Source organism: Odontesthes bonariensis, chromosome 9 (assembly GCF_027942865.1).
Source record: "Odontesthes bonariensis isolate fOdoBon6 chromosome 9, fOdoBon6.hap1, whole genome shotgun sequence".
In the NCBI taxonomy this organism is placed as follows: domain Eukaryota; kingdom Metazoa; phylum Chordata; class Actinopteri; order Atheriniformes; family Atherinopsidae; genus Odontesthes; species Odontesthes bonariensis.
In genome coordinates this window covers 25,432,051-25,445,173 of record NC_134514.1, presented here as the reverse complement: position 1 = coordinate 25,445,173, position 13,123 = coordinate 25,432,051, and the positions used below count along the sequence as shown (strand labels likewise).

At 42.3% G+C, this 13,123-nt stretch overlaps 1 protein-coding gene across 2 annotated transcripts in view; it reads left to right on the top strand.

Moving 5' to 3' along the window:
* Nucleotides 1-719: 719 nt before the first annotated feature.
* Nucleotides 720-13,123, top strand: part of clmpb (CXADR like membrane protein b) — a 71,780-nt gene continuing 59,376 nt past the window's right edge. Inside the window, exons 1-2 of one of the 2 annotated variants that reach the window (XM_075473828.1) lie at nucleotides 720-908; nucleotides 1,020-1,124. In XM_075473828.1, coding sequence (XP_075329943.1) covers nucleotides 1,094-1,124 — 31 coding nt within the window. In that variant the 5' untranslated portion in view covers nucleotides 720-908; nucleotides 1,020-1,093. Of the gene's footprint in view, nucleotides 1,125-13,123 lie in introns of both variants that reach the window. The other variant, XM_075473827.1, reaches the window with a different exon arrangement.

Below are 13,123 nucleotides of genomic sequence, written 5' to 3'. Positions count from 1 at the left end.
TAATCTAATATACAGTTATTTTTCCAATTCACTTCAGTGTAACTTCCACTTGAGCACAATTAGCAACCAGTGTCACTTAGGTCACTTGTGTATTGAATTTGTACCTGAGTGGTAAAAAAAAAAAAAAAAAACTGAACGATGACTTGGTTAACTTTGGTTTTACAAAATTTTACAAAATGGTGTCATCAATACCAGAAGTATGTGATCAAATTGCTCGCTCGCCTGATAAATGATGTTCAGGTTGCGGTGACATAGAGCAGCTGCAAATTTGCATCTGCAGCCAGAAAATGTTTGGGAGGATTAATCAGCTGTCAAAACGTTGCACTTGTAACAAAGTCGATTGGGTCTTAAAATCCCAAAACAGCATAAAATAAATCATTATTCTGTTTCATAGCCGTACTTTTATGTCCCTGCACTGTGTAAATATTTGAATTTGGAAATAAAGCAAAAAACAAAGTGTCCAAAATGAGTCGGTATGCAATTATTGGACTTTAATGTCAGCTAACTTTTTAATGGCAACAATAAAATACACCCAAAGCAGTTCAACACCATCTAACAAGAGGACCCGCATTCCAACAATCATTTCCGTGCATGTTGCAGAATACTCAGGCTGCGTAAGAGAACTTCAGACTCTAGAGGTCTCCATCCTTCAGCATCCCCCTCATCATCCACCTATCCGCCCTCCTCCTCCTCCTCTCTGGTATTTTGTGCAGCGGAGGTGGAGATGAGGAGAGACTGCCGAGGAGAAGACGGAGGGGACCCTGAGACAACGCGTCCCACACCAGAGCCAGACAGCCAGGGAACTTTGATTTGACGCCAAGTAGCCTGTGATGAAAATGACAATGGAGCAAAAGAGCCACGTTTCTTCCTCTTCTTCTTCGTCCTCTTGGGAGGCTTAGATGCGTCGGGTGTGTGCAACATATGATGTCCTTGGACTCGCACGCTTCACGAAGATTCATTGATCTCTGATTTCGGTGTTCATTTCGCTGATGGTGCCGCTTCGTTGTGCTTGCGCTTAGGTCAGCCGAATGAATCAGAAGGCAGTCTGAGCGCATTGTTTCCAGCTCCGTTGCATTTGGGATTTCAAGCCGTGATGTCTGCAATGTTTTGCTCTTTGTTTCTGGGTAAGTCACTTTCTATGTCTTTACGAGATTTTTGCAGTTAATTCCAAAAGCATCGGGGCGTACTCGTCAGACAGTTGTTAGAGAACACGTTGACATTCTGTCATTACGCCCCCCCCCCCCCCCCCAATTATATATTTTATTGCTTAACACGGCATACCTGGTTGGCTCCATTCAGAATGATGTCAGAATATATTCTCTTTTTTTTTTAATTATCATGTAGTAAGCACTGTTCGGATACAAAGAAACTGCTATTTTTATTTTTATTTTTTTAAAAAGAAAAAGAAAATGGAACAGCAGAGGCTGTTCCAAACCATTTATGGCTGCTCTCCTTGGGGGAGCTCTTAAAAAGGGCCAAATTAAAGGGAATAAAAGTTCACCTGACCCCTCCCTTTAAATCTGCTGCTTTGTTTTATTGACCCTGCATGGGCTTGAATTGACGCTCTTCAGGGACAGGCCTGCTGCAGATTATGGAAATCCTTTTATGCCATTCTAAACAAAGAGTTGAAACTGTATTAGATCCTACTCGGTTAGAAAATGCTAAGACATTTTTTTCTTAGCATTTGGCCCAAATTTAACAGTCCATCATATTGAGAATGTGCAGATTTGTTCTTTTTACTCTTGCATGGAACTTTTGACGAAAGCAAAAAGGAAGAAAAGTCCATTAAAAGCATCTTATGGTTTGCATTTTATGGTAATCAATACGAAATAGCTCTCTTGCTGGTAGAGAAATAAAAGCTCCCTCATACTTACGCTGCTTCTCCTCTTGTTATTGCTGTAACTATTGTTAACAAAGTGTTATGCAGAGAGCCTGAAGGATTTTCCCGGTCCAGAGCTGAACGAGGAATGTTTGATTCCTCTGTGACTGCACTGACTGGAAGTTGCAGTTTCACTGTGAGACGGAGTGTAAAATGACTTCCAGTCAGTGGTTTCAGACAGTACTTCTCACTGCTGTCTTATCACCTGCAGTGAAACTGAGGTAAAAAAAAAAAACTCAAAATCCCCTTGCTGAGTGTAGCTGTCTTTGAACCGTCACCAGGATGAACAAGTTTGGAACTGCCTGTATTGCGGTTAGAGTGGGCTACAATGTGCATAAGACCGAGCAGCTTGTGTGCTCTGGATTGATTCCAATATTGCTGTAGTCTGTGTGGTCTTTGCTGTTTGTGTGTTTTTAGTGTGAGGGGAAAATTCAAAAACCGGAGTATCATTCATCGCATTAGTTTGATGTACAACCATTGTTATTTGCTCCTGTTGTTACGCTGACGCCTTATCTAAAGCTGTGTGTGTGTGTGGTGTACAGGTATACATTAAAGGAGGGGTTCCCATCCACTGTGACCCTGACTAAGCGTAGAAAACTGAAGGATGCATGTGCCTTGCTTAAATGCTGACCTAGTAAAGGTTGCAATGTGAGTCCACAACGTGCTCAGTGGTGATGGTCACCCATCCTTACTGAGGGAACTGACTCTGCAGTGGACACTGCATAGCAGCACGTGTTTCAGTTTAGCTCATCATCCCTTTTGTTGTTGATAACGACGCATCTTAATCCAAACTCGCAGATTATCTTACTGTGACTGCCTTTCTGATGAAGATAATGCTCATGATACAAAAACAAAGCTGTCCTTTCAAGGAAAGTTGAAAACATTGTACATAAAATCATACAACAGTAATATATTCCCATCTATTAATAGTAGCGCATTTTCTTAAAATAGCCACATGCCTGTGCCTAGAGTATCAAAAGACATGTTGTTGCCATGGTGAAGCATTACATTATTCCCTCCCTGTCATGTTTAAGATCGTATACAATGAGGTTAGTTCAGCTGAAAACGGTGTCATCTTCACACTGATACTGTTGAGTTTGCAGACAATGTCCAGCTGTATTGGTTATTCTCTGAGGACCCCCCCCCACCACCACACATCCACCCCCTACAACTAAGCATCTAGCCAGGCTGTTCGGCCATGCCAAACCACAAGTCGTTTTCTGAAAGTTACACACCGTGTTAAGTCACGATCAACTCCAAGACCAAGTAAAAAGAAGTGGCTAAAGAATCAATAGTAATTAATAGCTGCTCAGTTTCTTTTTCTTTGGCTTTGGCCCTGCAAATCCTGAGCCATTCTTAAATGAATATCTGTTGGAGAGTTGGAGATGTAATATCCACCGTTCACATTACAGATAAGTAGCACAATTAATTGCCACAGAGAGTTCTGTAACTCCCTTTGGTAACCTTGCCCGGAAGAAGTAAGAAACGGAACAAGGTCAAATAAAGTAACTCTCTCACTGAACGGGTGCATTTGGAGATTTATCTGGGTATGGGAGAGCTGTGATTGATTGCTTTGTGTTAGGACTTGAACAGTCTGAATAAGGGAATTTGAAACTGACTGTCCGAGCCGTGGTAACACAGTGTAATCCCTTGACAGAAAGAAGAGCGATACAGTTGGGAATGCAGACGCACATACATGTGCATGACAGTGAGAAGATGTCCGTCCCGATGCACGCATGCAAGTGTTAGATGTAGATAAAGAGAACGGGGGCTCCAAACAGAAATTCTGTCCCCGCTCTATATTTAGCATGACTGGCGGGGTAGGCAGAGGATCTCTGACATGTGAAGATGACAGGAGCCTCCTGAGCCAGAGGTTATGAAGTGACATCTTGATGTGCTTGTGCCTGAATCACACTCCCACACACAGCCAAAGACTTCTGACCTTCCAACACAGAGACGTTTTGATATTTGACGATATTACCATACGTTCGGGCTTGCTTTTGATCTTCCTTTGACATGAATTATTCTTCAGCGTTATCATTTGGCATCCCCAATGTATATTCTCAGTTTGAGAAATATTTGTATTGAGAGAATATGTGAGGAATCTGGTAGCTCTGCTTTGTGGGATGTGGACGTGAGTGATATTTAAGGTATTTGTATTTTAGATATGGAGCTTTCCACACTGAGTTAACCTTCCCATCACATAGTAAAAGCACGGAGATTTAAGAGCTTTTCAGTCTTAATTATGTTTTGTTAATGAATAATGTGCAGACAGAACACATTCTCCGTATTCTCATCTACATAAAGGGGCCATGCAAAGCATCACAGCATGCAAATCCAATAATCACAATTCAGTTTATATTGCATTTAAAGTGTAGGACATGCTTTAAGTAGAAAGAAAAATTTGCAAAATTGCAAATATATGCCAGTGAATTTCTCCACACAGGTAAATGACTTTCCTTCCACCTACAATGTCAGTTATTTTCCCATGCAGTACAAACAGTGTAAACAGATTTCCATGGAGAGAAGATTGTATTACTCAAGGCAAAAGTAGCCAATCTGAATAGCTCAGCAAGGGCAGAGCACTGTGGAATACAAAACCTCCACCAAGGGTGACAGAGGAGGCCTACAGATGAGTACAGAGGTCCGGCCGTCCTCAAGACAAATGACCCATATCATTAACAAACACTGATTTGCCTCCCTAGCACTTTCCCCCTGATGTATATGGCCTTTGAATGACAGCACGCTTCCCTGAATAACAAGTCATCCTCTTTTTGTACCGGAGGGATTCTGCATGTTTCATTGATTATGGTGCTTTTAGTCAGGGGCTCTTTCTATTCTGTTCTGTAGTGGACTTATTGCCATGCTCTGAATGGGTATGTTTGCAGGTGAAAGTGGACCTTTGTACAGATAAAGCTCTCATTCTTAGTAGCATAAGATCGAGGTAGGTTGTTTTTTCATCCAAGGTAAAAATAGAGGTTGTACTGCTGGATTTAGCATAGTTTTTTCCTGAATAAATGGACTGTTTCTGTTAAATTGCTTTGGCCGTTTCTTCATCTTTCCCTGTGGTGGGTTTCTGCCACACCCATCATTTCCAAGCCGTCCAGGCCTTTTTCTGTATAGGCCTTTTGTCATCCACATCTTGTAAAAATTAATACACATGCCTTGACAAAGTCGGGTTTGTGTGGCGTTTGTGACCTGTAGACCCTCCACCTTCCATCCCTCACCAAGAAAATTACTGCCAGATTATTTTGGAATGTATGAACAGGAACTGCCTATTTCACTTTACTGCTAATCTTTGACAGATGTTCCGGGGGGGTGCGCACGTTCACATTAACTGAAGCCACATGTGCAGCCTACGCATGATATTTCTCCACATCAATATGCTCGACTGTACAGGAATATTAACAAAACAACAAAAAGAGTTTTTTTTGCAGGAGAAAAGCCATTTGTTTTTTATGAACAAAACCTTAATAATGTAAGTCAGGAATCTGAGACTGTGATGACAGACATTTAGAAGGATTCTACAAATTCTGGATCAGGTTATTAAATGTTTTGATTATTAAATTGACAAAATTTGTATGTGGCGGTTACAGAAACAAGTTGCAGGGCATCCAGGGAGGACATCCAATTCCGAGACTAGACTTGAAATTTCTGCCACTTTTACTTTCACTTTAGACGTTTCATTTTCAGTCCCTCATTGGTTTGGGGGAGGTACCAAAAACTACTAGCCTGGCTGACGCGTCCACATCTCGATGAGATGGTGGTCTGGGAACTAGTTGTGCATTTTCTCGTATTTGAGGCGTGGTTTACGAATGCCTAGAGCCGTTTATTGGGCGCTACGAATGTCTATCAAATGGCGTCTGGTTCTTCCCATGCTGCTTTGCGCGCGATTCATAGCCAATTGTATCACTTATACCAGATGACGTATGTAGAGCGACAGAAATTCGACGGCAAATACATCCTTCTTGGGAATGAAATCTTTCAACGCCAAACGTTGCTCTTTTTTAAAAGTAAACTTGCGTTCTAAGGTACTTAAAACACTTTCTAAGGCTGCATCGAACGGTAACGTTGTGTCCGCTGCAGAGCATGTGAACGGAGCGGAGCGTGGAGCGGACTGTGGAGCGGAGCGGTGAAATATGGTCAGAGCGGAGAGCGGTTTTCCATTCAAAAGCCGGAGCGAGGATTTCGCTCCGCTCCAGTTCGCTCCGATGCGCTCACAACGTCAATTAAAAATGTCGGATTATAAAATTTGTAAAATAACATTTTTGATTTAATGTAGTCTAGTGTAATAAATTAATAATTAAATAGGAAATGCGGGGCAACATGAATGGAGCGAGATGTTACGTTCACAAGCAGCCACGTGGGCTTTGTCACCCGTAGTAAATGAGGAAGTGAGCAATTCAAGTCGAGGGCGCAACGGTGTGTTCTATGTGTGGCGGAGCTAGCATTAGTTGCAGAGAGAGTGCGGATAATAAACAGGGAAACGCCCGAACTGCAGGGCCTACAAACGCTATCGAGCGTGGATTGTGTATTTCGTCTGGAGTTTTGGGACACGGGAACGCTCGGAACAGGTCACGTACCGTGAAGACATATTCCCCTTTCTGATTGTCTGAATTAAGCTGACTGCTCAGGTGCTAGTTCTAACCCTACCTGGTGCCCAACATTTTCTAAACATTATTTTTTTGTACGTCAGAGTGGCGATAATTTAACAGCCAGTTAAATAAGAAAATACACCGGTCACATCATTAAATCAAACGCCGTGTGTCCCAGGGCCCTGTCATAATTACATGAAGTAAAAATGTCAGAAAACTCCTTCTCCTGAAAATTTGAGCGAGCGTGGAGCGATTTCACCTGAGCAGCAGGAAAATTAAGGTGAGCGCGGAGCGAGTTTTGAGCGGAGTGTCCTGGCACAACTTTGAGCGGGGAGCGAATGAGCCAACAGCCTCCTGAGCGGGAAGCGGGAATTGCGCTGCGCTGCGCTCCGCTCCGTTCACATGCTCTGGTCCGCTGCCATGTTGGATTAACACTCTACAAGCTTTGGTGTCGCGCATAGACGTCGTCATCGTCTTGCTGCCCCCCCCCCCCCCTTCTGTGATTGGTTCCCTAACTCAGGCAAAAATAAGGGCGGTGGTTTCCAGGCTGCCTTTGGAGTGTGAATGAAATCACGCGCAAAGCAGCATGGGAATTCCCAGGCTAAAAAACTACTATAATTAAGTCTAGAATAAACACAGTGACACATCTCTGTCACATTTGTCTGAGGTCTAACTGCATCTATTTCCACGCCAAAGGACATGTGTTAAAGTGTTTCATGTCATCGTGCACACTGAAAAACCTAAATGTATGTCTACAAAACTTGTTGAAAATGAAGAAAGTTAACACTGCTTTAACATTGCTTTGTGACATCCAAAATGCATATACACCGTTTCACCAAACTATTTTCAACCAGAGTCCCTCAAAAGCAGGACTAGCTTGTTTTTTTTTTAAATTTCCCAATGAGTCTTGATGAGTTAAATCTGCAGCAAATCCTCTCTATACTAACCAGGATGTATTCCACTGACATCATTAACCAGTTCATGCTCTCTCGGCCCAGTTTACCACTGTCTATGTCTTTGTGCCTGTGTTTTTCGGTGTGTTACATTCCATTAAAAAAGTGAATTAGGGAAGAGAATATTGCTTGAATCAAGACTTACCACAAATCGGAACAAGCTTCCAAAAACTAAAACACTTCCCTGTAAAATCGTGGTCAGAGGACATGTCGACACTGAAACTTTGGGTTGCCCTCTTCTCTGCAATTCTGTTCTCTTCAGCCATAGCAATTTCCTCCAAAGGGAGGGATTCCCATCTTATTTGCGGTAGTAAGTAACTGCGATAGCCAGTGAAGCAAGTGCAATTACTGGCTTTCTCTTTTCTTCGAAATTGTGAAGTGATTTGCTGCTTGTGAGCATTAGCAGTGTATTTTAATCAAGGTCTATGATTCTTTTATGTAATCAGCGAGTAGATCAGAGAGTGAGCAAAACTGAGATAAATGCTGATGCTGTCAGCGTGGCGGAGAGAGGAATGGTTTTGGATCGATTCACCTTGTTCAAAGTCCATCTTATTAAATCTTTGCATACACTGGCATTGCTCGATATAGGATTCAGCAGTAAAGTGCAAAGGTGATCAAAATTCACGTCTTGCAAAAGCTGCCGTTTGAAATTATTTGTTTATCAGGGGTGGGGTTGAGATGCTATCCGTTCTGAGCCTCCAGCCCTGTTGTGTTGCTTTCAAGTGCTTTCTGCCTTAGTGAAAACTGGCAGCGCGGAATAAAGCTGGCACACTTGTCGTCTCTAAGCAGAACATGCTTTTGATCTATGTTTTCTGTCTCTGAAACCAGGGATATCTGTTGTTTTCTATGCAGCTGTGCAATCCAACTGTGCAAGAAAATAAACGGCTTAAATAAATCTAAATCTATGCTACTCAGTTGCTGGTTAGCACACCAGTTACTCAAAGAGGGAAAAACTACCCTTATTGATTCAATATTTACAGCCGATTAGCTGCACTGGGAGGGGGCATCGGCTTTGTTAAAGTAGAGGTCAAGCCTCCCACTGTCACCTGTAACATGACTGAAATGGACCAAGCCTCATTAAGCTGATTTCACATCATCTGTTTCCCTAGAAGACTTAACTTGATTGGACATAATGGTGTTTTCGTTGTTGTATAAGTCATCTCCAGAAAGAACCTAAAAAATGTCTGAAAATTATTGATAATTTCTTGGCTGCTACTTAGCTTTTTAATTTGGCATGGGGAGTACCTGTCAGACCCCAACCCGTGCGATGCCTCGTCTCACGGTGCAATTATTGATGCATCGTGTTCAGATTACAACATGGATATTGAAACTTTATCCTTCTGAGATGACAATCAGCGAGAGATTACAGCTCACAGCTGGACTGTGGCCACAGGGAGTCCTCCCATAAATCTACACAAAGCAAAGAGTTTTTCATGAAAACAGAAGGGATTCGATTTGTTTCCATTATGGCTCCACTGCACCAAAGATTGACTCTTCTTTCACCCTACATGGGATTCAGCTGTAATTCAATCCCGACAATTGACTGCAGATGAATGAAAGAAACTTGCTACGCACCAAACAATGGCGCGCCGGGTACATTTTTATTTTCCCCTCCTCTCGCATTTTCCAAATTGGGAGCTGACTGAATGAACAGGAGGAAATGTTCCACGTCGCTCTACTTAGACGCCTGTTGTTCTTTTCAATTTGAAGCAGTCTATTAGCTCGGCACGCAGGACACTCCATTAGGTGTTTTGAACCCGCACGCTCCGTTGTCTCACTCCATTTCCTCCTTTGCTCGCCAGGCTCCCCTAAAGCACATTGGGGGCTTTAATCAGCAGAGGCCCCTCTGCCCTTCAGACGTTCATCTTCAACTGTGGTTTGTCATCACAGAGAAGCCAGGAAAGACCTCAAGATGGATGGTGTTTGGAGGAGAGGGAATTTAGTCACCATTGATTACAGTGTTGGTTGACAAAGTGGTTACCTGAAGACCTGGACACCATCTGGAGGTTCCCATCCTCTCTTAATGCAAGTCAGGACACTGCCATCTGTCCAGTTTTGATCTAACGTGAGCTTTCCATAAGTGTAAAGCTGCTTATGCAGTGAGTTTGAATAAAGGGTTTAATATGTTTATGGACTGTAACAAACCTCTGGAGATAGCCTTAAAAGCGCTGCAAGATACACAGTTCTGCTGATTAATTCTTTATAGGGAAAAAATCCTTCATCATCAGAACCTTCCCTCGTGTAATTATCATTCAGATTAAACTGCCAAATGCGGTAATTTAGATCCAGTCTTGGGTTGATAGACTTCAGTCTTTAGATTTTAAAAGTGCCAGCCATTTGGTCTTTCATAGCACAGCAAAAACATTGTTAGCTGAATTTGCTATGTTGTTCACAAATCAAGTATGCACTGTAACTGATTGACCTCCAGCACTGCCCTCAGTATTTCACATTAAAGAGCATTGGCCTTGTATTGGGCCTGGAAGACTGGAGAAGTTTGTTCCTGCTAGAGATAAGGTAACTTATTCCAGTGGCCAGGCTGTGCTCAGAGTACAGCACAGTGTCAGTGCTGAGAGAGCTGTTTCCCTTCTTGTCCTCCCACTTCAATTCCCCTTTCCAAGCAAAGTGGTTCAGAACAGATGGCACCACCACCTTTTTTTTTCCGACTCGTTAGACTTGACTTGTTGATGAAATGGAGCCTTTACGCTATATTGCCCATGCAGATGTGTGACTGTATATTTTTTTATTGTGAAAAACTGCCCAGCAGTAAGGTAGAATTCATAGCCTGAATTAGTGACAGCATGAATGTTGTATTTAAATCTCACAAGGCTCAACAACGGGGTTTTCCAAAATATGTCTAATTTTCTCTAGGACCAGGAAAGCAGCACTCGCTTTGTATGGACATAAAGTGAATGTGAGATGTGTTTGTTTGGCAGTGACACAGCTGTATGCTGGTTGTGCTTTTACAGGGTTGTGTATCCACTGTAGTAGTGGAATATACCTTGGTAGTTATGCCAACAATTCTTGAACAATCCTAACTCTAGCTCATTCCGCAAAGATAAGATCACATTCTGCCTCGTGTTTGACTCATGCTCTGCCTGTTTAGCCTGGCCCATCATGCATTGTGTCAGAACCAACTTACTGAGCACCACTTTACTCGACAAGAAATAGACAGGGGCTTAGGACAACATTCAAGATGCCTGTCATGGTTTGGCATTGCTGTGCAAACTGTCATGCTCAGCACAAAATTGTCTTTACTGTGGATTCTGGGTGAGAATAATGATGTGTTTCAGTACATATTCGGCAATGCAGCAGCAAGTGAGAACTGCTTTGTCCTTCACGTTTGATGTCTCTCTGAAAATTATTATGCAGGCAGCTTTTTTAGATCTCACATTTTCTCTCGGCAGCAAACGTGATTTTTATGTTGCATGTCTTTCTTCAAGAGGGAAATCAAGAGTGTTAGCACTTGACTTGATTTGCTGTCTGGGATCCAAGGAAGCTGCGCAGGAGGAAATAGCCGAGTTTGCAAATTCAAGCTCTTAAAATAATTAAAGTTGGCATGAGGACTCTGTTTTCTGGATGGGTCCAAGCTTTAAATAAGGATGCTTTGGGAGTTGGAACACAGCAGCTGTAGGCTACTTTATACTCTGAAAATAGGAATAATCGTGGTTAGAATGTGCAGTGGGCAGACAAGATGGACTCAAATGCATAATGTTACCCGTTTGCAATGAAAAGAGGCTTTTAGCCAGTGACCCATCTTAGTAAGAAAATAAACATTTTTACGTTTAGAAGACGAAAACGCTGTTTATTCTATTAACCTTTCCACTCAGATGCACTCTTGACATTGAACAATGTGGAAGAGGCCGACTCCTCATTGGCCCTTTTGCTAATGAGGCAATTAAGTGTGTCCTGCCTTGGTTGAGCAAGGGGACGAGAGAGCAAGCCAAGTCATCTGCTGTCTCAGCAAACACCGAGCATCTTAGCTGCGCCGCAGTCAGAATACATAACAAGCCCTCCTTTATTGTAGTGGTCACCCAACCGTCGTGGTTCCCCATCGTCGGTGTGACCCTTGGCACAGCTGGAGATCACAGTCAGCATTCACCCAAGTGCACTGAATCACAGCAAATGAAAAAAAAAAAAGAAATTAAGAAAAAAAGATAATCAAGATAACGTGATGCTCTTCTCATGAGCTGTTTCGGAGCTATGGTGGTGAGAAATTGTGTAGCCACAATCAATTTTTTATGAAGTAATACAACTCAGCAAAAAAAAAAAAAATAGAACTTTAGTAATGAATTAAATTTATTCTTCTTTGCAATATACAGCCCACTTCAAAACATACTCTTGATCATTTAATGATATTTCGCAATAAATTCAAAGCATCTTACAAGTTTTACTTACTGGAAGCACAGGCCTATTCTGTAGGTCGGTATATTCCTGCACATTATACCTGATTCATCTCTGAGACTCTGTGTCGCCTGCTGACTTGAATAAACTTGTTTCTTTACGTTATGAGTTATTCATGCAGCTATAAAAGAGCTCTTGACAGACCGAATGCCAGCGTTCGGAGAGATGCACACTCTGGAGGTCAACAGTAGAAAAGAGTGAAATGGAGTGAGGTTGTAGCCTTGATCCTATGCAAGACCAATTAGATAAACAAGGTTTATGCCTCTCTTTACCTGATAACCAGCAGAGAAATCAATGTGCATGTGTCAGAGAAAGAAAGAAAAATAATGTGCAACCATGCCAATGCATACTTGGCTGAAAGGTCTTTGATGTGTGCGTGTATTCATGTCTGATTTAATCGTCAGATATCCCCTTTGACACATGTTTGAAGGCAGTATAATGGCAGTATAATGTGTTGCATTAAATAAAGAAAAAAACAACCTCTTTTACCTATTTAGAATAGCCTGACAGCAATTAGCATGTTTCCTCCTTCTTAGCTTAGCGACTGACTGCTATGAGCAGCTGCTGTGACATACAAAAAGGGCCAGCATTAGGGCCTAAGTTAATGTGTTTAAGGGATGCACAATTCTAACGAGTGATAACCAAAGGCTTAAGGCTGCTCAGAAGGGATTATCGTTCGTAGCTGTCTGTCTTAAAGCTGAGGCTTAACCATCATACGCTTTTCTTATTTTCCCCCTTGTATCTCTCCTCTCTGGCAATGAATCGGCAGTGATTCCTGACACTAGGCATGAAATAAAACATCTTCCTCAGTCAGGAATAAAGATGGCTGCTCATTAGCTGTGGAGAGGTGTACCGAACCAGAGACGGGAGATGTCTAGGCAGATTTTGTCTGAAATCAATGCTTATCTTCTGAAGCTTGCTCTACAGTAGGTGGCTGCCACAACTTATCAGATAAGATTCAGAGGAGCTAATGTAGGCTTACTAAAGTCTGCTTAACACAGACTTGTGTATGCAGCTTTCAAGGGGAAAAAAACAAGCACTATGGCTCCTTATAGCATCAAATTTGAGACTTCTTGCGCAGGTTTCACTGTCCATTTTAACATCTTTGCCATGTGATTGGATCAATACAGTGATTATCCATGCTTAGTGTGAGACATGGATACCTCTAAAGCAGCAGGACTGGGGAATAAGAGGCATGATGGTTTTCAGTTACAGGACACTAAAGATGCATAGTGGCAAGGGCGCCAGATAAACTGCACAGTTAGCAACGATTTGCATTGGCAACTGAGTGCATG